General features: G+C 39.0%; 1 protein-coding gene across 3 annotated transcripts in view; it reads left to right on the plus strand.

Moving 5' to 3' along the window:
• The window catches only part of Jakmip2 (janus kinase and microtubule interacting protein 2), a 155,893-nt gene that overhangs the window by 129,555 nt on the left and 2,095 nt on the right, over window positions 1-24,243 (plus strand). For all 3 annotated transcript variants that reach the window (XM_032885568.1, XM_032885570.1, XM_032885569.1), the window contains 5 exons: window positions 302-370; window positions 9,157-9,234; window positions 10,894-11,097; window positions 17,087-17,152; window positions 20,121-20,191. In XM_032885568.1, coding sequence (XP_032741459.1) covers window positions 302-370; window positions 9,157-9,234; window positions 10,894-11,097; window positions 17,087-17,152; window positions 20,121-20,171 — 468 coding nt within the window. In that variant the 3' untranslated portion in view covers window positions 20,172-20,191. The remainder of the gene's footprint in view (window positions 1-301; window positions 371-9,156; window positions 9,235-10,893; window positions 11,098-17,086; window positions 17,153-20,120; window positions 20,192-24,243) is intronic.

Here is a 24,243-nt window from a genome sequence, read left to right on the forward strand (position 1 = left end):
CTTCAGTTCCCAAGAAATCTCCCCATGGGTACCAAAGCTCTGCTAATTGTCTTCATTACTGAAGTCCTAGGAGCTGATATGTAGTAGACATCAGAGGACATTTGCTGAATTAGTGATGCACAGAAGATTATAGCATTTTGTCTAAACTCCAGGAGATAAAAATGCATTAAGTTTTTACCTAAGGTTTTCATTGGCATCCAGAGACATAAAGTGAAAGATCAAACATTCCAGGGAACAGCCCACAGAATCCATACCACATTGAACAATCACACCAAACACTTCTGTCTTCTTAACCCTCTAGTGGATCCAACAAATTGAAGGAGCAGAGGCTGCCCTGCACCAGAAAATGATGGAACTGGAAAGTGATATGGTAAGTCCAAAAAGAAAACATTGTACAATAATGGGAAATGAACACTGTTTTATATGGAACTCAGGGGAGTTTGTAACTGCCCTATTCATTTGTGTACAGACTGTGGGGCATGTTTCTTATAAGTAGCTGATAACCTCCAGCACTAGTCTCCCCCAAAGCATACTGTGCATTGGCAATATTTATAAAAACTAATGCTAGAAGAAATTAAATTAGATATTTTCTCTCGAGCTGGATAATTTTTTTGTGTTGGGAATATTTAACAAGTATACAGACTTGATGGATTTGACTCTGCTTTTTTAAGAATCCACATCTGCTTTTTTAAGAATCTTATGTTACGTCCATTAGGATAGCTACTGTATTTAAAAAAAAAGTAGAAACTGGCAGTTTTTAGTAAAGATGTGTCAAGAACCATTGCTGTGGTATGAAATAGTACAGGTATGGAAAATAGCATGGAGTTTGCTTTAAAATTCAATAGAATTATGTGATGCAGCATTAAAAAAGCCAAAACTGGAGTGCAGTGGGTCACTGTATACTCACTTACATTGTGCATTTTTCACAATGTTAAAGGGTGAATGTAGTCAATGTATTTACTTGGAATGGATGAATAATGTACGGAATGCACGTGTTAGTTTAGTCTAAGGTAGCTGTTGTACACAGCATTCCCCTGTCTGGGACTTCCTCCTTACCTTTTCCCTAACACCTCTCACTCTAATGTACCCATTATTGGCAAATAGGCATCCACAATTGTGGGGAAAGGATGGTGCAGATGAACAGTAGTGGTGTTAGGTAAAAAGAGCTGTCATGAACTGGCAAGCACCATTATTTCATGGATGTGATGGAAAAGTCATAAAACTCTTAGGAAATGAAGGCACACTATGGTTGTTATGGGTTAAAAGAAAGAAAACTCTGGAGTTGTTAAAAGGGAAAAGTTTCTCTTATGCAAAATCAAAAACTTCTGGACATTGATTTCATAACAGCGCGGATGTATTTCAAACTATAAATATGGACTTTAATTTCATTTCATGTGCATTTTAACACAGTTTAAAATAGCGTATCACCAAATGTGGGAAATCATAGGTTGTTAACCTGCAGCATCATGTATAATGATGCTTATACCAAGACATTATTTAAATGACCTTTGCAAAAACAAATGTGGTAGGTTTGTATCAAGTCATGGAATTCTATAACAATAATTTGTATTTTACACAATTTAAGTTTTAGAGATCATAATATCATATAAAGAATTCATGTTTAACCAAGAAGCTAAGATCTATAGTGAAACACGAAAAGATATGTTTGTGTCAAAATGTCTATCAGAATCTCCTTTGATTCACAACTACTAATGCATCAATCAGCCTTTATGGGGCTCTTACAGCACTGGTACCCAGGGCTGGTCAGGAAAGCCAATAGCAAGATACTGCATACTCTCAGAAGTGAGCACAGCTGGGCTTTCAGACTTCCAATCACCTGGAAAGAGCTGAACTAACAATGACAAGATGTTTGTCCAGTGAGAGATATACAAGAATCGATGACATGTGAAGAAACTTCAGATTCATGTCCCCTAGCTTTGCAACAACGGCCAATAAATACTCATCAAGTGGCAGTGTGAGCAGAGTCACCCTTGATCTTTGTATCTTTTAATTTGAAACAGTTAAGTTGGTTTATCATATGATATCACGTTGTTAAATTTCCTAATATTCTTAGAAAAATAAACTGTATCATTACACACTTGTCCTCTGCGTCCTCAGAGAACTGCTTCCAGGTGCCTCTGGAAACACCAAAGTCTACAGATGCCCAATTTCTTTTTAGAAAATGTCACAACTTTGCATATAATCTACACACATCCTTCTTATGTATTTTTTTCTTTATTAACTTGAGTATTTCTTATTTACATTTCGATTGTTATTCCCTTTCCTGGTTTTCCAAACATCCCCTAACCTGTTCCACTCCCTTCTATATGGGTGTTTCCCTCCCCCCTTCCCCCCATTACCACCCTCCCCCAACAATCACGTTCACTGGGGTTCAGTCTTAGCTGGACCACGGGCTTCCCCTTCCACTGGTGCTCTTACTAGTCTATTCATTGCTACCTATGAGGTTGGAGCCCAGGGTCAGACCATGGATAGTGGCTTAGTCCCTGGAAGCTCTGGTTGGTTGGCCTTGTTGTTCATACGGAGTCTCAAGCCCCTTCAAGCTCTTCCAGTCCTTTCTGCGATTCCTTCAATGGGGGTCCCACTCTCAGTTCAGTGGTTTGCTGCTGGCATTCGCCTATGTATTTGCTATATTCTGGCTGTGTCTCTCAGGAGAGATCTATACCCAGTTCCTGTCAGCCTGCACTTCTTTGCTTCATCCATCTTGTTTAATTGGGTGGCTGTATATGTATGGGCCACATGTGGGGCAGGCTCTGAATGGGTGTTCCTTCTGCCTCTGTTTTAATCTTTGCCTCTCTATTCCCTGCCAAGGGTATTCAAAAGGGGAACCCCTTTTAAAGAAGGAGTGAAGCATTCGCATTTTGATCATCTGTCTTGAGTTTCATGTGTTCTGTACATCTAGGGTAATTCAAGCATTTGGGCTAATAGCCACTTATCAATGAGTGCATACCATGTGTGTTTTTCTGTAATTGGGTTACCTCACTCAGGATGATATTTTCCAGTTCCATCCATTTGCCTATGAATTTCATAAAGGCATTGTTTTTGATAGCTGAGTAATATTCCATTGTGTAGATGTACCACATTTTCTGTATCCATTCCTCTGTTGAAGGCATCTGGGTTCTTTTCCAGATTCTGGCTATTAGAAATAAGGCTGCTATGAACATAGTGGAGCATGTGTCTTTGTTATATGTTGGGGCATCTTTTGGATATATGCCCAAGAGAGGTATACCTGGGTCTTCAGGTAGTTCAATGTCCAATTTTCCGAGGAACCTCCAGACTGATTTCCAGAATGGTTGTACCAGTCTGCAATCCCACCAAAAATGGAGGAGTGTTCTTCTTTCTCCTTATCCTTGCCAGCATCTGCTGTCGCCAGAGATTTTGATTTTAGCCATTCCAACTGGTGTGAGCTGGAATCTCATGGTTGTTTTGATTTGTATTTTCCTTGACTAAAGATGTTGAACATTTCTTTAGGGTGTTTCTCAGCCATTAGGCATTCCCTCAGCTGTGAATTCTTTGTTTAGTTCCGAACCCCATTTTTTAATAGGGTTATTTGTCTCCCTGCGGTCTAACTTCTTGAGTTCTTTGTATATTTTGGATATAAGGCCTCTATCTGTTGTAGGATTGGTAAAGATCTTTTCCCAATCTGTTGGTTGCCGTTTTGTCCTAACCACAGTGTCCTTTGCCTTACAGAAGCTTTGCAGTTTTATGAGATCCCATTTGTCGATTCTTGATCTTAGAGCATAAGCCATTGGTGTTTTGTTCAGGAAATTTTCTCCAGTGCCCATGTGTTTGAGATGCTTCCCCACTTTTTCTTCTATTAGTTTGAGAGTGTCTGGTTTGATGTGGAGGTCCTTGATCCACTTGGACTTAAGCTTTGTACAGGGTGATAAGCATGGATCGATCTGCATTCTTCTACATGCTGACCTCCAGTTGAACCAGCACCATTTGCTGAAAATGCTATCTTTTTTCCATTGGATGGTTTTGGCTCCTTTGTCAAAAAATCAAGTGATCATAGATGTGGGTTCATTTCTGGGTCTTCAATCTATTCCATTGGTCTATCTGTCTGTCTCTGTACCAATATTATGCTTGAGTTTTAGGCAGTGATTCCCAGGGTCTTTTTATTATTGCTCTGTTTTAGCTATCTGGGTTTTTGAGTATTCAGGCTATTTGAAATTGTTCCCCAAAGAATTGGATTGGCATTTTTTTGATGGGGATTGTTTCTGCTATCCTGGGTTTTTGTTATTCCAATCCATGATGAATTTTCAAATTGTTCTGCCTCTTATTGTCCTTTTACTAAAGAATTGGATTGGTATTTTGTTAGATGGGGATTGCATTTCTAATTTTTCTTTTTGTAGATCACTTTTATTTGGTAAAATGGCGTTGCATTTTTACTATATTAATCCTGCCAATTCATGTACATTTGGGAGATCTTTCCATCTTCTGAGGGTCTTCTTCAGGATATTCTTTCTTCAGAGTCTCCATGAAGATCTTATTGTATAGATGGGGTTTTAAGCTTTCCAGTTCATTTAAAGGGGTCCTGCTTCTCAGTTCAGTGGATTTTACTGAGGTATTTTAGGTATTATTTGGGACTTTTATCCATCTTGTCTAATTAGGTGGCTCTGGTGTCCATTTCTGAATGGGTGTTCCTTCAGTCTCTGTTTTAATCTTTGCCTCTCTTTTGCCAAGGGTATTCTTGTTCTTTTTTAAGGAGTAGAGAAGGCTCATCCGTCTTGATTTATTGTTCTAGGCCATTAGGGTTTCAATTTGGGCTAATAGCCACTTTGCTGAAGTTGTTTATCAACTCTTGATTGATTTATTTCTGATATTTAGAACTTTTCTGGGGAACTTTTGAATATATACTATCATATCATCTGCAAATAGTGATATTTTGACTTCTTCTTTTCCGATCTGTATCCACTTGACCTCCTTTTGTTGTCTGATTGCTCTGGCTAGAACTTCAAGGACTATATTGAATAAGTAGGGAAAGAGTGGGCAGCCTTGTCTAGTCCCTGATTTTAGTGGGATTGCTTCAAGTTTCTCCCATTTAGTTTAATGTTAGCAACTGGTTTGCTGTATATGGTTTTTACTGTGTTTAGATATGGGCCTTGAATTTCTATTCTTTCCAGGACTTTTATCATGAAGGGGTGTTGAATTTTTGTCAAATGCTTTCTCAGCATCTAATGAAATGATCATGTTGTTTTGTTCTTTCAGTTTGTTTATATAATGGATCACGTTGATGGTTTTCCTGTATATTAAACCATCCCTGCATGCCTGGGATGAAGCCTACTTGATCATGGTGGATGATTGTTTTGATGTGCTCTTGGATTCAGTTTGCCAGAATTTTATTGAGTATTTTTGCATCAATATTCATAAGGGAAATTCGTCTGAAGTTCTCTTTCTTTGTTGGGTCTTCGTGTGGTTTAGGTATAAGTGTAATTGTGACGACATAAAAGGAATTTGGTAGTGCTCCGTCTGTTTCAATTTTGTGGAATAGTTTGGATAGTATTGGTATGAGATCTTCTATGAAGGTCTGATAGAATTCTACACTAAACCCGTCTGGACCTGGCCTCATTTTGGTTGGGAAACCTTTAATGTCTGCTTCTATTTCGTTAGGAGTTATGGGGTTGTTTAAATGGTTTATCTGTTCTTGATTTAACTTCGGTACCTGGTATCTATCTAGGAAATTGTCCATTTCCTGCAGATTTTCAAGTTTTGTTGAATATAGACTTTTGTAGTAGGATCTGATGATTTTTTGAATTTCCTCTGATTCTATAGTTATGTCTCCCTTTTCATTTCAGATTTTGTTAATTTGGACACACTCTCTGTGTCCTCTCATTAGTCTGGCTAAGGGTTTATCTATCTTGTTGATTTTTTCAAAGAACCAACTTTGGTTCTTTTGATTCTTTCTATGGTCCTTTTTGTTTCTACTTGGTTGATTTCTCCTCTGAGTTTGATTATTTCCTGCCTTCTACTCCTCTGGGTGTATTTGCTTCCTTTTGTTCTAGATCCTTTAGGTGTGCTGTCAAGCTGCTGACATATGCTCTCTCCTGTTTCTTTCTGCAGAGCTATGAGTTTTCCTCTTAGCACAGCTTTCATTGTGTCCCATAAGTTTGGGTATGTTGTACCTTCATTTTCATTAAATTCTAAGAAGTCTTTAATTTCTTCTTTATTTCTTCCTTGACCAGGTTATCATTGAGTAGAGCATTGTTCAACTTCCATGTATATGTGGGCGTTCTTCCCTTATTGTTATTGAAGACCAGCTTTAGCCCGTGGTGGTCTGATAGGACGCATGGAGTTATTTCTATCTTTCTGTATCTGTTGAGGCCTGTTTTATGACCAATTATATGGTCAATTTTGGAGAAAGTACCATGAGGTGGTGAGAAGAATTTATATCCTTTTGCTTTAGGATAGAATGTTCTATAAATATCTCTTAATTCCATTTGGTTCATGACTTCTCTTAGTCTGTCTACGTCTCTGTTTAATTTCTGTTTCCATGACCTGTCCATTGATGAGAGTGGGGTGTTGAAATCTCCTACTATTATTATGTGAGGTGCAATGTATGTTCTGAGCTTTAGTAAGGTTTCTTTTATGTATGTAGGTACCCTTGAATTTGGGGCACAGATATTTAGGATTGAGAGTTCATCTTGGTGTATTTGTCCTTTGATGAATATGAAATGTCCTTCCTTATCTTTTTTGATGACTTTCCGTTGAAAATTGATTTTATTCTATATTAGAATGGCTCCTCCAGCTTGCTTCTTCAGACCATTTGCTTGGAAAGTTGTTTTCCAGCCTTTCACTCTGAGGTAGTGTCTGTCTTTGTCTCTGAGGTGTGTTTCCTGTAGGCAGCAGAAAGCAGGGTCCTCATTGTGTATCCAGTTTGGTAATCTATGTCTTTTTCTTGGGTCGTTGAGACCATTGATATTGAGAGATATTAAGTTATTATTGCTTCCTGTTATATTCATATTTGGATGTGACGTTATGTTTGTGTGCTTTTCTTCTCTTTGTTTTGTTGCCAAGACGATTAGTTTCTTGCTTTTTCTAGGGAGTAGCTTCCCTCCTTGTGTTGGGCTTTACCATTTATTATCCTTTGTAGCACTGGATTTGTAGAAAGATATTGTGTAAATTTGGTTTTGTCATGGAATATATTGTTTTCTCCATCTATGTTAATTGAGAGTTTTGCAGGATACAGTAACCTGGGCTGGCATTTGTGTTCTCTTAGGGTCTGTATGACATCAGTACAGGATCTTCTGGCTTTCATAGTCTCTGGTGAGAAGTCTAGTATGATTCTGATAGGTCTGCCTTTATATGTTACTTGACCTTTTCCCCTTACTGCTTTTAATATTCTTTCTTTATTTTCTGCATTTGGTGTTTTGGCTATTATGTGATGGGAGGAGTTTCTTTTCTGGTCCAATCTATTTGGAGTTCTGTAGGCTTCTTGTATGTTTATGGGCATCTCTATCTTTAGGTTAGGGAACTTTTCTTCTATGATTTTGTTGAAGGTATTTACTGGTCCTTTGAGCTGGGAGTCTTCACTCTCTTCTATACCTACTATCCATAGGTTTGATCTTCTCTCATTGAGTCCTGGATTTCTGTATGTTTTGGACCAGTAGCTTTTTCTCTTTTACATTATCTTTGAAAGTTGTATTGATGATTTCTATGGAATCTTCTGCTCCTGAGATTCTCTCTTCTATCTCTTGTATTCTGTTGGTGATGTTCGTATCTACGGCTCCTTGTCTCTTCCTTTGGTTTTCTATATCCAGGGTTATTTCCCTGTGTTCTTTCTTCATTGCTTCTATTTCCATTTTTAAGTCCTTCAACTGTTTGATTGTGTTTTCCTGGAATTCTTTCAGGGATTTTTGTGATTCCTCTCTATAGGCTTCTACTTGTTTATTTATGTTTTCCTGCGTTTCTCTAAGGGCATTCTTCATGTCTTTCTTGAAGTCCTCCAGCATCATGATCAAATATGATTTTAAATCTATATCTTGCTTTTCTGGTGTGCTTGGATATTCAGTGTTTGCTTTGGTGGGAGAATTGGGCTCCGATGATGCCATGTAGTCTTGGTTTCTGTTGTTTGGGTTCCTGTGCTTGCCTCTCGCCATCAGATTATCTCTGGTGTTACCTTCTTCTGCTATTTCTGACAGTAGCTAGACTGTCCCATAGGCCTGTGTGTGAGGAGTGCTGTAGACCTGTTTTCCTGTTTTCTTTCAGCCAGTTACGGGAACAGAGTGTTCTGCTTTCGGGCGTGTAGTCTTTCCTGTCTACTTGTCTTCAGCTGTTCCTGTGGGCCTGTGTCCTGAGTTCACCAGGCAGGTTGCTTGGAGCAGAAAAGTTGGTCTTTCCTGTGGTCCTGTAGCTCAAGTTTGCTAGTGGGGTGTTGCTTTTGAGCTCTCCGTGAGGTCAGCAACCAGGAGGGCCTGCGCTGCCTTTTCCAGGAGCCCCCGTGCACCGGGGTCCCAGATGGCATTAGGTGTTTTCCTCTGGAGTCAGAAATATGGGCAGAGTGTAGTCTCTTCTGGCTTCCCAGGCATGCCTGCCTCTCTGAAGGTTTAGCTCTCCCTCCCATGGGATTTGGGTGCAGAGAACTGTTGATTTGGTCCCTTCAGGTCCCGGCGGTGTCTCCTTCTTATGTATTTTTAAACTTCCTATATTATTATGTACTATTCCCATTTATAATGGAAATTATTTATAAATACCTATTAGACTCCATGTTTATTAGGGATGATGAAAGCACATTTCATAGTCAATAGATGTTTCTTCCAAATATTTTCATTCCAAAGATGGCTGAGTCTCTAGGTGTAAAACCAAGAGAAATAGAAAGCCACGTGTGGTCACACAGAGTTATTATTTAACATCCACTGTGTCAAAATTTGTTCTTAATTACCCACTCTCAGACTGACTTAGATGTCATCAAGAGCTTTCTACATTATTTTGCCTTTTATCTTTCTTGCTATTGATTCTCACAGTCACTGTCTGAGACTGAAAGCTAAATTAATTTCTTCACAGAAGAAAAATAGTTTTACAAGTCTAGTAATTTGTCCTGTGTACTAGAGAAAACATTCATCTGTGTACCTTTCATGTATTACTTCCTAGTTAACATAGCTTCCTTTCTCAGTTTGTCAATGGGACCCTTTATTACAGGAACAATTCTGCAAAATCAAAGGCTACCTGGAGGAAGAACTAGACTACAGAAAACAGGCTCTTGACCAGGCATATATGGTAAGTAACAGGAGACAACACACCCCTTGTTCATTCCTCTGTACAACAGAGCTAAGATGTCCCGTTTAATTTGTTATTCCATGTAGTTGAATATGCACAACATGAATACACACAGCAATTATTAATTGCTACTTCACTTTTGGAACAGAAACACCAAGACTGTTGCTACTATAAGAGTCTTATGTTTTATACATAATTCTAATTCATTCTAGAATTAAATGTATACAATTAGGTAATTAATATTTAGATGTAGGATATACTGAATGCCAATGTAGATCCAACAGGGACTTTATTAAATCAAGTATTATCATTTGGGACTCAAATGTAGTAATAGTATAATAATAGATTTATTATGTGTTATGTGTATTCTAATGCATTTATTTCTTAAAATAACCACAGAAGTCAAAGGTAATCTGATTATTCTTTTTACCTATAAGGAAAACAAGGTTATAAAGCAAACCTTTGCTGGAGTTGGTAGAAGAGTAAGCTGCAATGTAGCTCTTACTCCAGGAGCTGTGGCCAGGTTTGGACCCATTCTTGCAGCCACAAGAAGTGATTCCATGGTGCTGAGTGGACTGTGTCTCCTTTACTCTGTAGATAATTGTACTTACAGAAGCTCACAGCTTGTTCCTCCCCATCTACAAAATGCATTTGGACTACAGCTCTTCTTCTCTACTTATGCCCCACCCCGTCACTGGGTCATAAGAATGAACCAGAAGACAAAGGACAAACTACTGGAATAGTTCCAAAATTGCTATCCAAGGGCTTCATAATGTTCTTGTAACTCTGGGGAAAAGAGTGAGCCCCTGAATCCCTGTTTGTATCAAAGATAGTTTAGTTTGTATACTGCAAATGAGTAAGAGATTCTTGTATTCAATGGGGGAAACAAGAAAATGAGAGTTGGTCACAGGTTGAAAAATAAAACACAATCTTCTTTTAACCACTTTTTATTCTTTTAAAAACCCTTCCCTCTTGCCTATAGAAAACAAAATCAAGCTAGGCTCCAGAAAGAAATTGTTAAGACCTCATTCAGAAAGCCATATTTTATTAAAGATGGAATATATTTGGTCCAGGAACAATAGAAAAGCGTCTCATCAGGACTTTGCAACTCACTTCTGCCAGAATTATGGAGAATATGACTATAGATTTAGGCATTCAAGGAAATACCTGGAAACCATAAAACATTTTCAAGTACAGAGAATTGTAAATAAGATGGAGTTTTATGTTTGAAATGTATCTCCAACTTCAAGTGTTTTTTTTTTCCTATTTACACGTATTTCTAGTTCATTGGCCACTGTGGCATATGCTTTTAACTAGCAGCAGGGATGTCAAGAAGGAAGGAGAATAACTCTAACCAGCTACATTTGAAAAGCCAAGAAGGTGTGGAAGTGTAGTTGTTATAACAGAGGACCTCCTAAAAATGAATGCGAACAGGACCCCAAGAAATAAATGAATTTACTTACAGAGCAGCCTGTGCATTGTGTAAATGGCATTTGAGCCATCTCAAAAAGAGCAAGTCAAGCAGGAGACACTCAGAAACTCTGAGATCCCCTGAGACAGAGGCACTAAGTCCCTGTCTCACCCGGCCACACATACTCTCTCCACACCACACCTAAATGCTCAGCCCCAAAGTTAGACTTTTCTGATTCTATTTGCCAGAGAATCCAGGAACTAGAAGCTACTTTGTACAATGCTCTGCAGCAAGAAACTGTGATCAAGTTCGGTGAACTGTTAAGTGACAAGCAGCAAGAGGAGTTGAGGACGGCTGTAGAAAAGTTACGGCGGCAAATGCTGAGGAAGAGCCGGGAATATGACTGTCAGATCCTCCAGGAGAGGATGGAGCTCCTACAGCAAGCCCACCAGGTGAGGACCAAGCCCCACATCTGTGTAGGTCAGTCCTGAGCATGTGGAGTAGGACAACATGTGCTCGATATGCAAATGGAACAGTAGACAAGTAAAACAATAACTATTTCCTACCATCTCTCAATATAGGACTGCAGGTTGGTAAATAAACTTGGTCTTGAGGGAAATGGCATTTCAGAGGTGTTGCACAGGGCTATCATGTCTAGAATAACTTTGTCACAGGCTCCAAATCTATTAGAGCCTGTTCACTCACCTGTGTAAGGAAAATGGGCACCAACCAGCTCTGCTTCACTTGCCCCTGCCAATAACCGAGCCCAGGCAATCATCTGGAAAGGGCAAAAGGGAGCAGAGCCTGTCTTTGCATTCTCAGAACAAACAACAAGAACAAGGAAACCTGGAAGCTGTTGTGTGATGCCTGGCATTTGCTCAGTCAGCATCTGAAGGCTGTACTTATGGCTGGAGAGATGCTCATTGGTTAAGAACCCTGACTGTTTTTTACAAAGGACTCAGGTCCTATTTCCAGCACTTACGTGATGGCTCATAACTGTCTATAATTCCAGTTCCGAGGGATCTCGTGCCCTCTCTGACTTCTCTGGACACTAGGCATGCATATGACATAGACATACATTCTGGAAAAGCACCCATACATATAGATTGTTAAGAATATAAAGGCTGTATATCATGTCACCTCATCGTCATGGGAGCTCTAAGACATAAGTGTTCCTATTCCAGATCTGGAGTCAAACTATTCGAATGATTTATTCAAAATAGTAAACAACAGAGCAAACTTACAGTCCAGGTATGGGTGCTAACCAAAGCACAGCACTGTGAGATGAAGCTTAAGGCATTTGTCAGTTGCGTGATCCTAAGCCAAAAATTAGGCACCTAGGAGCAACTTGCCACCAAAAATTTTTGTAATTCCCCATTTGTATTGGAACTTGGCCAATGATCCATGGTAGGGTCCTGTCCACAGAGCAAATTCAAAAGAATTCCAGAACCTATATTGCCAGGTTGAAATATTTCGTAGTCAGAGCTCTGACGATCTGGTGGAATATACAAGCTATGTGAAGCATGCTCCGAAGTTCATGGAGTCGAACAGGAATTGTGGTTCTTTTATGATCCAAGAGCAAAGCACCAAAGTCAGATAGTGCAGAGCCAGAAGCTCTGTTGGTTTTCTAGCCAGCAGAGCAGTCGAGTTATTTGTGCTAATGATAAGTATTTGCATACTCTCTCAGAGGGCCTCCAGGATGACAAGATTCAGTTTGACCAGTGGAAAATTGCTGAAGCTTTTGATAGCTTTTTTATGTTATGAGTTTGTTTGTTTTTCACTTCTATTGGGGGATAAAAATGTCTTCTGCACAAATCTCTTACATTGCAAAAGCATCTTATTAATTTTAACAAGTTGGAAGATTTGTCTTGTAAGTACAGATGCAGTTGTTTTAATGTGAACTTTTAGTTATCCAAATTTGCTTATGATAAAAACTCTAGCATTCCAGTTTGAGTCTCTTTTTACCCCTTTAGCTATGGCACCTCTCTCTAGAAAGAATTCCTTTTTTAAGAGACTCAGACTGAGCTGAGAAAATTCCCTGATATTTCTCTCTCTCTAACAAGTATTTATTAAGTGTATGTTTTCCAAATATTTCTTACTCTCCTCTTCCCTTTTGATTAGTAGCTATAAATTGGTTATTCTAGAAGGCACTGACTGGGCTGTACCAAAGATAGCTATGATGTAACTCTGATATGTACATTTGGAGGCCATTGATAGACAGTCATTAGACATTTGTGCTTATGTGTCCCAAAATGAAAACAGTGAGCGTTCTTTTCCTTAGCTCATCTCACTCCATTTGCTTGGGTAAATAGAATGATCATATCAAAAATCACTCAGGCTCCAACACTTATGCCTTCTCGGTTCGTTCTCTCTCTCTCTCTCTCTCAGTCTCTCTCTCTCTCTCTCTCTCTCTCTCTCTCTCTCTCTCTCTCTCTCTCTCTCTCTCTCTCTCTCTTGTTCTCTCCATAACTCAAGTAGCACCCCATCCAACTGACATTCAACTGGTCTGTTTTTCTGACACCATTACAGGGATTTGCAGGATCTTTCATTATGACAATGGCTTCACAGTATCCCCTGTGCTAGCCTAACTCAATTATCTATATTAAATATTTCAATGTATTTCCTAGGGGTACATTCCATTTGCTAGACATCTACCTAATTCACCATGGATACTGCCTTTGTGTAGATGTAGACAATGTCAATTAGCATAAAGAAAAATATGCTGAAACACATTAGATAGCACTAATAAAGGCACTTGGGTCCCCACAGGCCACGGAAATCACATCCTAGGTACTTCCTACTCTCCTTCGTAAGTCAGTCCTTGTTTTTTGTTTTTTGTTTTGTTTTGTTTTGTTTTTTAATCACCTTTCCTCAAAGTAATTTTTCTTGCTCCCTTTCCAAATAGACCTGGTGTAGGTTTTTTTAAGGTCTTTCATTAGCTGGTGGTCTAATGTGACTTGATACTACCTCATGAATTCTTTCATGTGCAAAGCCTAATGGCACTTGCCCTGGGTGTCCTATTTCCAATCTTTTGTTTGCTTAATTTCTCACCAAAAGTGGCATTTGAACATTCTCATTTTTCCAGTTCCTTTAAAGGTCCACCTTTTGTAGAAGCTTTTGCCAGATAAGCAAATTGGACAGAATACTCTTTAAAAAAATACATTTAAAACCTTGTTTTATAACCATTAAAAGTCATTGGGTATCAAGGGCCAGCTGTGTAGCAGATGCAGTAGATGGAGCAGTTTCTGAAGACATTTGATCTGTCATACATCTGGAAAAGGACAAAGCCATAACACAAATGAACCATGGCATTAACCACCTCTAACGGGGCCACTAAGAGCTGTGAAGAAGCTTAGATATCATGTATTGATGTTCGTGTGAATCGGAAAGAAGGATTAAGGATATTAGACTAGCTAGTCAGATGATACCTCTGAGGATACATGATAACCAAGGTACCAGCCACAGAAAGGTCTCAGAACAACGAGTAAGCACTAAGCCCCCAGTGTGCATTCAGTAGCTGCAGAAGATGTCAGCATGGCTGACAGGTACAGATTCAAGCAAAGAGGCGAGACTGGAGAACAAGAAGGGTCAAGATCAGCATGGAACCTTGTAAGAATCCAGGTCTTAGTTTTAATACAATTCGGTTAACTGTTCTTTCTTCATCTTTTAGACTCAAGACTGCTGTTGTCTTTCTAACCCTTTTTACTGCATGCCACTGAGAATGCAACTGAGGATCTTGTGTATGCTAGGCAGGTGCTATGCAACAGCCAGCCTGATTGTGTCACAGTTCACATTCCTATTAACTATATTGGTTGGTGTAGAAAGGGCATGATCCTACATGGTGTAGGATGGACCAAACAAGAGGCAGGAAGAAATAATATTCTCCCATCAGTCCCCAATAAGGGACAGTGTTGAGCTTATGCACCATGTTCATGACAGTGAGAGAGGAAGAGAGGGAGTGGGGGAGAGAGGGGGAGAAGAGACAATCTGAGACTCTGGGGTCTCACATTCCTCTTTCTTGGATGACAAGTGTCTGGGAAAGGGAAAAAACTTACATGTGATGAAAAATAATGTATTTTCCTACCATGTGATGAATTGGTCTTATGTATAGACTCACAGCCCTAGGAATTGGAGATGGGCGAAACCATTTTACATCTTTGACATTTTTCAAATGGTACTTAAGTTTATTATACTCAGTTTGACATTTCATCTGGTCAAAGAACATTAGTCTGTTTCTTTGTTTGTTTCTTTGTTTGTTTGCTTCTTTCTTTCTTTCTTTCTTTCTTTCTTTCTTTCTTTCTTTCTTTCTTTCTTTCTTTCTTTGAGACCAGACATTAGTTGATGCCTTAGCTGTCTTCTCCAGTACACATGGCACAGTTGTAGAAATGTCAGAAAGTAGTCAGCAAGCACAGAATAATAACTCAACAAGCACTTCAGGAATCTCATGGACGCACAGTTTTCTGAAACAATTATTTTTGTCCATATAGAGATATAGGCCAAGGAATTGTGCACGTATTCAGAAGGCCAAGGAATTGTGTCACATTTATTGTTTTCCTATATAGCATTAGAGCCTATGCAGTACCACTGAAGTACATACAAGTGTACATATCACATATGTAGGTGCCACTGTTACTCCAGGCTCACCTGAATCTCCATCATTCATCTACATTGACATCAATGATGATATCAAGAGTACATATCTCACCTCCTTTCTTTAACAGTAGTGTTTGTTAATCTGGCACTACTAAAACAGATCATCAGATCATTCTTAATTCTTTGGAGGTGAAAGGATGACTCCTACAGTGTAGGACATTGAGCAGCTCTTTTGACTTAGACACAGCCAATGCTATTGGCATACACCCTCAATTATGACAATAAGAAATATTTGCACAACTAAATTCTGGTGATAGGTACATAAATTTGCTACTATATTAAAATATGAAACAATTATGTATTAGAAGAAAAAAATCTAAGACATTACCAAATGCCCTCCTCCAGCAGAGGGCGAAAAACTCCTCCAGTAGAGAATTTTTTGGAGAGGAGACTTGATTTCCAAGTTGAAATATTTTTCTTTCATCTTCCTTTTTTTTATTTGTTCCCTCATTGCCTTCTAAAAACCCTTTACATATGTAATCATTCTAGTGAGACTTCTAGGAGAAGGGCCAGTTCACTGTTCCCTGCAAACAGTGATCATTAAATAACAAGATTATTATGCATCCCAATGCACATGGGTACCAAAAGCCTGAAGGTTGCCAAAAGGAATTGTGAAGACTTATCTTACCCCTAAACAGTTGCCTATGTAATGTTCTTATCCAAGCTGCTTTGTTCCAGTGCATGGGATGTGGATGCATGGGCTTTTGTGCATTCCTGATTGCTGTACTATTCTGTTACTAATGCTTCATCCCCAGCTCACCAGCCTACTTCTGAGACGCTGGGTTAAAGCGTACTCTCTCCTGGTGCTTGTAAATTGACAACTCATGTGCTATGAGGAAATTCCAACTCCAAGAAGGGCTAAGGAAGGGAGGCAAGAAAGATCAACAAAGATCATGTGGTTGTCTATTGCACAGTTAGCTTTAGTCATTTTTACTGTACAAATAAGTAACCAGAATATCAATCCAAAGGATTGGCAAGGGTAGTCACCTCATACCCACTAGTTATGGAACAATAACTGCTCTCTTTACTAAGATGTGGCATTCTACTTCTCTCATAAATTCACAGTCCCCTGGGCCAAAAGCAATCTGGCCAAGTCCACTGGCAGTATGGTGGAATACATACCTGTCACCCGGGCTAGGCCTCTGCATAATGTCAGAAAGGGGTGGGCTATTAGTAGCCTGTTACTGTGACAAGATTCCCAATTGGTTTTCAATTAAATAAAAAATAAGCTCATTCATGCTCATGCTTGCAGAAGTCCCTGTCCATGGTTACAGTTGGCTCCTTGTTTGGGGACAGCAGAGAGCAAGGTGGTTCATCATGCACTGTTGCTTCATCATGGAAGTAGCATACGTTGGAACAAAGTAGCTCACCCTGTGGCAGCTAGAAAGTAAAGAAGAGAAAATGGTCAAGGTCCCAATACCCTTTTTAAGGGAATGTCCTCATGACCTGACTACCTTCCACAAAACCCTATCTTGGAAAGGGTCTCCAGCTCCCATCAGTCACACAGGCTGATAAACAAGCCTGTAGCATGTGTTCATTCGGAAGTCATATAAGATCTAAACCAAAACAGTCAGAAAATACTCTGCTCGAAAGTATTATCCATGAAAATAATTTCCCACCACAAGCCTGGATCAGCTTTGGAACCTGCAGAAACCCTGTAGATAAGGAAAAGTAAGTTTGTGCTATTTCCATTCACTGGGAAATGTTTTCTTAGAAAGTGGTATGTTTGGTTTGGTGAACAATTTTCTCTACAACCTAACATTTAGTTTTTTTCTCCATTTTGTTCAGAGGATCCGTGACCTAGAAGATAAAACAGACATCCAAAAACGGCAGATAAAGGACCTAGAAGAAAAGGTATTCATTAAACTCAATATCTCCTTTATTTAATCTCAACGTAGTGTTGACCTTGCCTCTGTACCTTCCCTTTCTTCTTGGTTACTGTGTCTGGAACAGGCAGCTCTAGGTACACAGAGAGTGATACCCACCCTTAGTCAAACACCAGGATTTTGGGCAAGCTTGTCCCCATCACCACTCTTGGCATTTTTGCTACGTGTGATTTTGATTCTCTTCTCTCTAACTTCCTCATCTTAATCACCAATACTTTTAAAGCTTACTCTAATTTGCTTTTTCCTTCAAAGATATTTTACCTTAAAATACCTTTTAAAAATTCCCGTTATTTATTAAAGTCCCTTTCATCCCTGGGCTTAAACAATTAGTTCAGAAACCTAGACTGACACCAGTAAGTGTGCCTGCCATTTTCCTCAGTAGTTAAAAAGAGAAATTTCTTCCAAGAGAGTTTTTACTTGGGCAAGATAGATAATGGTTTCCTAAGGAGGGCATTTGGAAAGCTTGTGTGTTGTTGAGAGAGAAATGGCTCAGTCTTGCACAAAGACCTGTCCTGCCTGAGAGACCAGGAGCATTCTGCTGGGAATGCAAAAAGAACGGAGACAGTCTCTCCCATGTAGTCTCCCTGACTGGAAGTACCCAAATCCCCGGAATTGAAATAGGTTGTTTGGCAGCAACGTCCATGGGATTCAAGAAGACAGCAAAAAACAGACTGCCGTTCCTAAGACTATGATGAGAACTGAGTTCCTCCCCAAATGTATGAGTGGCGAGCAGTCCACATATGTCAGGTCAGACTGGTCAGTGGAGTCTGGAAGCTGGAGAATTACTCCAGAAGCGGAGTAATTTTATTAGGGTTGCTACTTCCTCTCCTATCTAAATAGATCCTGTGGAAATTTGGGAAGAAGAGGAATTGAGACTATATCAGCTGTCAGAATTTAATAAAAATGCTGCACAGTCATTTTGTTCTATAATATTTCTAGAGTCGAACTGCCTAAACATTTATGATAATGAAGTAATGCAGCAATTGGTGCTGAATATTGTCTTAAGGTATTGAGCTGAGCTACTTAAATGACAAGCAGGTAGGTGACTCTTGAGAGGGGGTAGAATAGGAGATGAGGTTCACATTGGGTGTTCCATTCCCTTGGCCTTACTCCCTCTTGCCCTGCAGCCTAAAACAGCTAAGAAGCCTTTGTGTCCGTATATTCTTCCTTTCCCTCTTGGAATCATTGAAAGCATATGCAGGTTGCACACAGTGTCCCTACTGGGCTGGGGTGGCTCATTCCCATGTATACAGTTGGTGAGAATCGGAAGTTATCCAAGCGATACATCCTCAGCTGTGTACAGTAGTTCACATGTCCAGTGCACTCCCGCTGTTGTTATTTCCATTGCTTCATATAATTATTCTGTGAGGAAGACACAGCAGATGTTATGGCTCCTTTTATTTATGCATAAGCAATGCATCAAAAGAGTAAGCCCAAGATTATATAATTAGATTAGATTAGATTAGATTAGATAATTATATAATTAGTCTATGGAAAACTGAGATGAGAGGCTGGTGTGGCCAACTCTAGGTCCCACGGCACTGCAGGAACTAAGGATGTTGAAACAGACTGAGTCATCGCTTCATGCTCAGCTCAACCTTCTCCTTGAAGGAACAGTGAAAAGTCTCCCATTCTTCCTCGTTCTCCAGTCTTCTTATTATGTGTGTATTTTCAAGGAATACTTTTGAAAAGCCAGGCTTGGGCCTTTAATCTCAGCACTCATGACGTAAAGGCAAAAAGATCTCTGTGAGTACAACGCCAGCCTAGCCTATAAAGTGAATTCTAGGACAGCCAGTGTAGTTAGACAAATAATCCCTGTCTCAAAGAACCAAAACAAAAACCATAAAGGAAATAACTTTTAAAAAGACAAAGTTTCACTTACTAGAACAAGTCATCAACTGATAAATATAAAATATTGACATCTATTCATTAATAGAAAATAAATAGAAAAATAAATAAAAGCCATCAACTCATAGCTTTTAGCATATTATTTTATAACTTAGTTCCAATAATGTTGCAAAAACATTATAAAAAGTTGCAATGACAGAATTATGAAAATCATTTGGACCCCTACTCCAGCATGCTGTATTCATGGGACATTCTCTGAGTAGCTTAATGGACACGAGAACTACCAAGGAAACCCACATTTGGAAACATACCTGCCCTGTGACACTTGATAATTACTACATAGTCGATTTATTCCAGACTTCACAAGCATGAGTCTATTCATCTGCTTTTCCGTTCTCTAATGAAAATTTTGGTAAAGAGATCAAATTAGACTCTTTATAAGTCTCATATGAAAAGATCTGTTTCAAAATGAGGACAACTGGAATATTTCTCTTTCATTATCTAAAACACCCGCTGATATAGAAGTACCTTCCATACCAGTAGGAGGAACATGCATTCAAATTTACACAGGATATCCCAATTTATACATTTTATTCCTGTTTAATGGCTAATTAACAGAAGATGTGTCCCACTCACGGTGACCCACTACACAGCTCCTTAATATTCTTCCTGCTGGGTCTTAGTCTTAAAATCTGTCACATTAATAAGCTTAATAAGCATAAATCTCTTGCGACATTTTTGAAGTATCTACCCATCCCTGAAAAAAGATAATGTATACAATAAAGTACAACTCACAATATCTGGGCTCTGGCTCTCAGTGTACCCCAAGAATGTATGAAGTTAGGCTACTCTATGCTTACTTTTTAATCATCTATAAATTTTGGAGCCAAATGTCAAGATCAGTTGCCTGTGAGACTACCTTGGCATTAACTCTAAAATGTATGTATCTGCCTTAGAGGCACAGCTCTGGCAACAGGTGAATGGTTGCATGTTTTGAAATGAGGTAATGTGGAAAAACTGAGTTTTTGTACTACATGAATGGCTGAGGAAGTTCAGATTTACATAATCTCCTTCTTTTTCTTCTGCAGTTTCTGTTTCTATTCTTGTTCTTCTCTCTTGCCTTCATTCTATGGCCTTGATGTCAAGGTGCCTCTTAAAGGTAAGATTCCATGTATCCCAAAGAGGGCTCTAGGAGGTGGTTGATAAAGACAACGTTACATGTTGTTATTGCAACATGGTTTTTCCTTCTCCAAAACTAAATGGTTTAGTCAATCATAAAATGGAAAATGGGTCCAATCCAGTTTGACTATTTTAAACTTTAAAGTCATATGGTGTAAAATGGATATGTTTGCTTTAATCATATTACCCTGAGAAATTGCAGTGTCTATGAATCATAGAATCTATGAAACTCATGGTGGCTGTCCATCACATAGAAGGTGTTGTGTCTCTATCCTCCAACTTAGAAAATATCACTGTCTCTTTAATATTTCTCCAGCTTTAAAATGCTGATTCCAAGACTCAGATAAGCTAGCCATTACCCCATTACATCTCTGTCCCAAACTTTCCACATCGGAAGTCAGGAAAGTGGGATGTTAAGTGAACTTGGATCTTGCTTTGAAACAAGATACTTTTCAACACATGAATCTTGAATTCATGTGGGGGGAATGAAGTCTTATGATGGCCATTACCAGACTTCAAAAGAGCACAGGCATCAGCAATTCTAGCTCATGGGTTTCACTGCTGAAAATAGCAGATACAGAAACCTTATCATGTGCTTCCTGAGTGAGACCACTTGAGCTGATAGAGTTGATGGAAGGTGGGAATGAAAGACAGCAGAGATTGGTCTGCACTTCACAGCAAACCAGATGGTTCTGGTGCCCAGTCAGCAACGGAAACCATAAAGCTCAATTTTTTGTTTACAAAGGGGGTTCCCCTGCCATTCTAAATATAGTCTCCATGGGCCACTTTTGACTGTGATTATCTCATGAAGTTACATTATCCAGAGTTCCTTTCTAGGCTTCATATTAGACACACATTCCCTTCCCATGAATGTTAACTTCATTGCCTCCCTGTGAAACAAACAAGAAGGCTTTAGCATGACCTGAGCTTAGGAGAGTGAAAGAAAAAGACTCAGAAAGTTTCCGCCCTTTGATTATCAACCCTCCGGCTTTACTTCTTCCAAAGATTTTCTTTTTAGTGTGAAAACTCTTCATTTTCTGTCAACAATTTTGCTATACACTAAGAAAACTGAGCCTCATACAGGGTGGGAGAACGTGGGGTGTAAAGGAAGAAGACTCTGGTAAGGCCCTAGTGGGGCCACAGTGTCCGCAAACAGTTCCTCTTCAAAATTATCAGAGTAGACACAAGAAACAAAGAGCCAATGCTACATAGCAACTTAGAAAAGACAAACTGACAAACACCAGGTAGAAAGGAAGGGACCTCTGGTATCACTAGCACTCACACCGTCACGTCCTGGGAGTTAGTCTGAGCAACAAGTACTTTCAATCCTCATCAACCACTCTCGAAGTAACACTTTTATTCCTGTTTTAGGATCAGAAAAGTGGCCTCGGGTGCCCATCTGCTAACACAAACCTGTACTTGGTGGAACATGGTCTGCGCTCACACGCTTCTCTCCACAGGCAGCTTAACCAGCAAAAGCAGGGCCTCTCTAGCTCATCCTGAAGGATGTACACACTCATTCACACAGGCACAGCATCTTCTGCTGTCTTGAGTGTCCCACAGCCATTAGCTTGTGAAATCACACTGTGTCATCTCCACAGCTTTTGCTAAGTTTTTAGAAGTTTCTCGGGAATGGTCAAGATTGGATGTGTGCTTTCAAAAGGCACACAACTGATTCTTAGTCATTCTCTCTAAAATGGAAGACTAGTGTGAAAGTACGATAGCAAATGAATAGGATAATAAATCTGGTCAGTATAAAATGTATACAGGAAAACTGAGAGTGGTTTGTAATCACAGCTGAGGATTATAGAAGTGAGTTACAGTGTGAATTCTGCCACCGCCATAAGTATAGCTGCAGACAATGTATTTAATCTATACAACCCTAAGTATTTACTTAAGTATTTTGAGTATGGTGATGTGTTGAGAGAATTAAGGAATGTCACACATGAAAAATACTTATCAAATTGCCTGCAAAATAATTAAATAATTTCCAATTCTTAGCTATTACTACTTTTAAAGTTAGTTATTACATTTATTGACTTTCTGATACAGATAATAAAAGTGTAACTTTCAGTATTCTAAGCAGATTATAGCCTAAATCCAAACAAAATTTAACTTATTTTCAATAAATAATCCTATCTTAATTTATGGAAATACAACACTACTAAAAACTGAATGATGTTATCTGTGTCTGCAGAGCATCTATATAAAGATAGACAGGCGAAAAGCAATCAGATTGTTCATAGGTAATAAAATCACACTAGAGATGAGTTTGTATATACTAAGTCAAAATTTATTCTGTTCATAAGCATTAGCTTACATATGAAGATACGTACTGTTTAAAGCAACGTGATTCATAGTCATGCATGCTTTCTTTGAGTAATACTATAAGTGACCCCTGATAGTCTTAAAAATGTATCATCATTGCCAATCATTGCCCTGATTTCAGTCTCTAGCTCCAGCCAAATAAGAGTGAGAGGGGAGTTCAAAGCCATGCTTTAATACCAATGACAACCTGTGAAGTAAATGCTATTATCTCGTTATATCATATTATGTTTTGGATCCGCATCCCATTTAAAACAAACAAAAAACTTCTTGAAACTGAATGATTTATAAATATTAATGAGTTCTTTTCAACAGTATGGAGGTTTAAAAGTCTTTATCCAGGCATTCACATGGTCTATATCTGGTGAAGTCTTGGTTTCTGCTTCAAAGATGACATGCTGTGCTATGTTCTGTAAGAGACAGTATGTCCCTATACAAGAGAGGGAATAGAAGGGCAAAAAGACCTACTTCATGCCCTCGGGCATTTTATGGGAAAATAATCCAACCCGTGAAGATATCACCTCCTTTGTCAGTAGAAAAGTCAAGGAGACCTCTACCCTCTGGCTTCAATTAGGTTGCATTCAGTATTATATATTTCCACACTCAAACTCCCATGGATCGATTACTTAACAACTCTCAGTGCCATTTTATTTTTCAGTAAAATAGAGATAAGGATGGCCATCCTTTGTTAAATATCACATGACTTATTGTATGATAAATTTCTTTTGAGTTCTGAAAAAAAATGAAAAGTGCGAGAGGTTTCCAAATGGTGTGACTGGTTAAATGGCGTTGCCTTTAGGATACTACAGTCTTTGGCAGATTCGAGCTGCTAGAAAAGAGGCAGTGTTCTTTGAGGGTGTGGTCCAGGGAAGGTCAATCATGCTCCACTTGAAAGCCACTATGCAAAAGCAGAACAAACTGGACTAAAAGGGTTTAAAAAAAAAAAAAAAAAAAAAACACTTGACAACAAAAGTTGTTGAGGTAGAAATAGTAGTTTAAGGATGAAAGTAAATATTGTCAAAATATGTAAAATTCTCAAAGAATCAATAAAGATATTGCTTAAAGATAATAAAGGCACAAATCAGATATGGCATGGTCTCGGTTCAGAGCCGAGTGGAATGTAGGGTTTTTAAATTGTAGCTGCAACTAGTGTTCTTCATGAAGGAAGGAACTCTCAGCACGTGTAAGCACTTGCTCAGAAGAGTCCCTGCGATCCACACTATGATTCTGGATAACCGAATCATCCAGTTTTAATGCAACTGGCCTCACAATAGCGCTAACAATTTCCTTTAAAGATACCCCTTAATTTGTAGAACTGTAAAGGCCTAGGAAATTGCTTATAAACTAACTGGTTTTAAAATTAACATGTGTTACCCACAACTATTTAGTTACAACTACACATGTTATCTGGCTAACTGGGATAGGCTGAAATGATAGGCTACTGTATGGCAGTTCCAGCCCCAGCCTCTCCGAGAACCAACCTTCTCCAGTGCTGTTCCTGTTCTGACTCCCATCAGTGGTGCTACAGCCCACAGCCTCTTCCTGGACCATCACTTGTGAAAAATAAGCAGAAATAATGACCCTTCTGCCCTCATTTCTGTCATCCCACTACATTTCACTCCTCTAAAAAATACAGGAAGAGAAAGAATTATATATACAGAAGGCAGGTCTCCTCCTGCGTACATATTACCAATCTCTTTATGCCTC

The sequence above is a fragment of the Rattus rattus genome, chromosome 15 (genome assembly GCF_011064425.1).
Source record: "Rattus rattus isolate New Zealand chromosome 15, Rrattus_CSIRO_v1, whole genome shotgun sequence".
Lineage (NCBI taxonomy): Eukaryota > Metazoa > Chordata > Mammalia > Rodentia > Muridae > Rattus > Rattus rattus.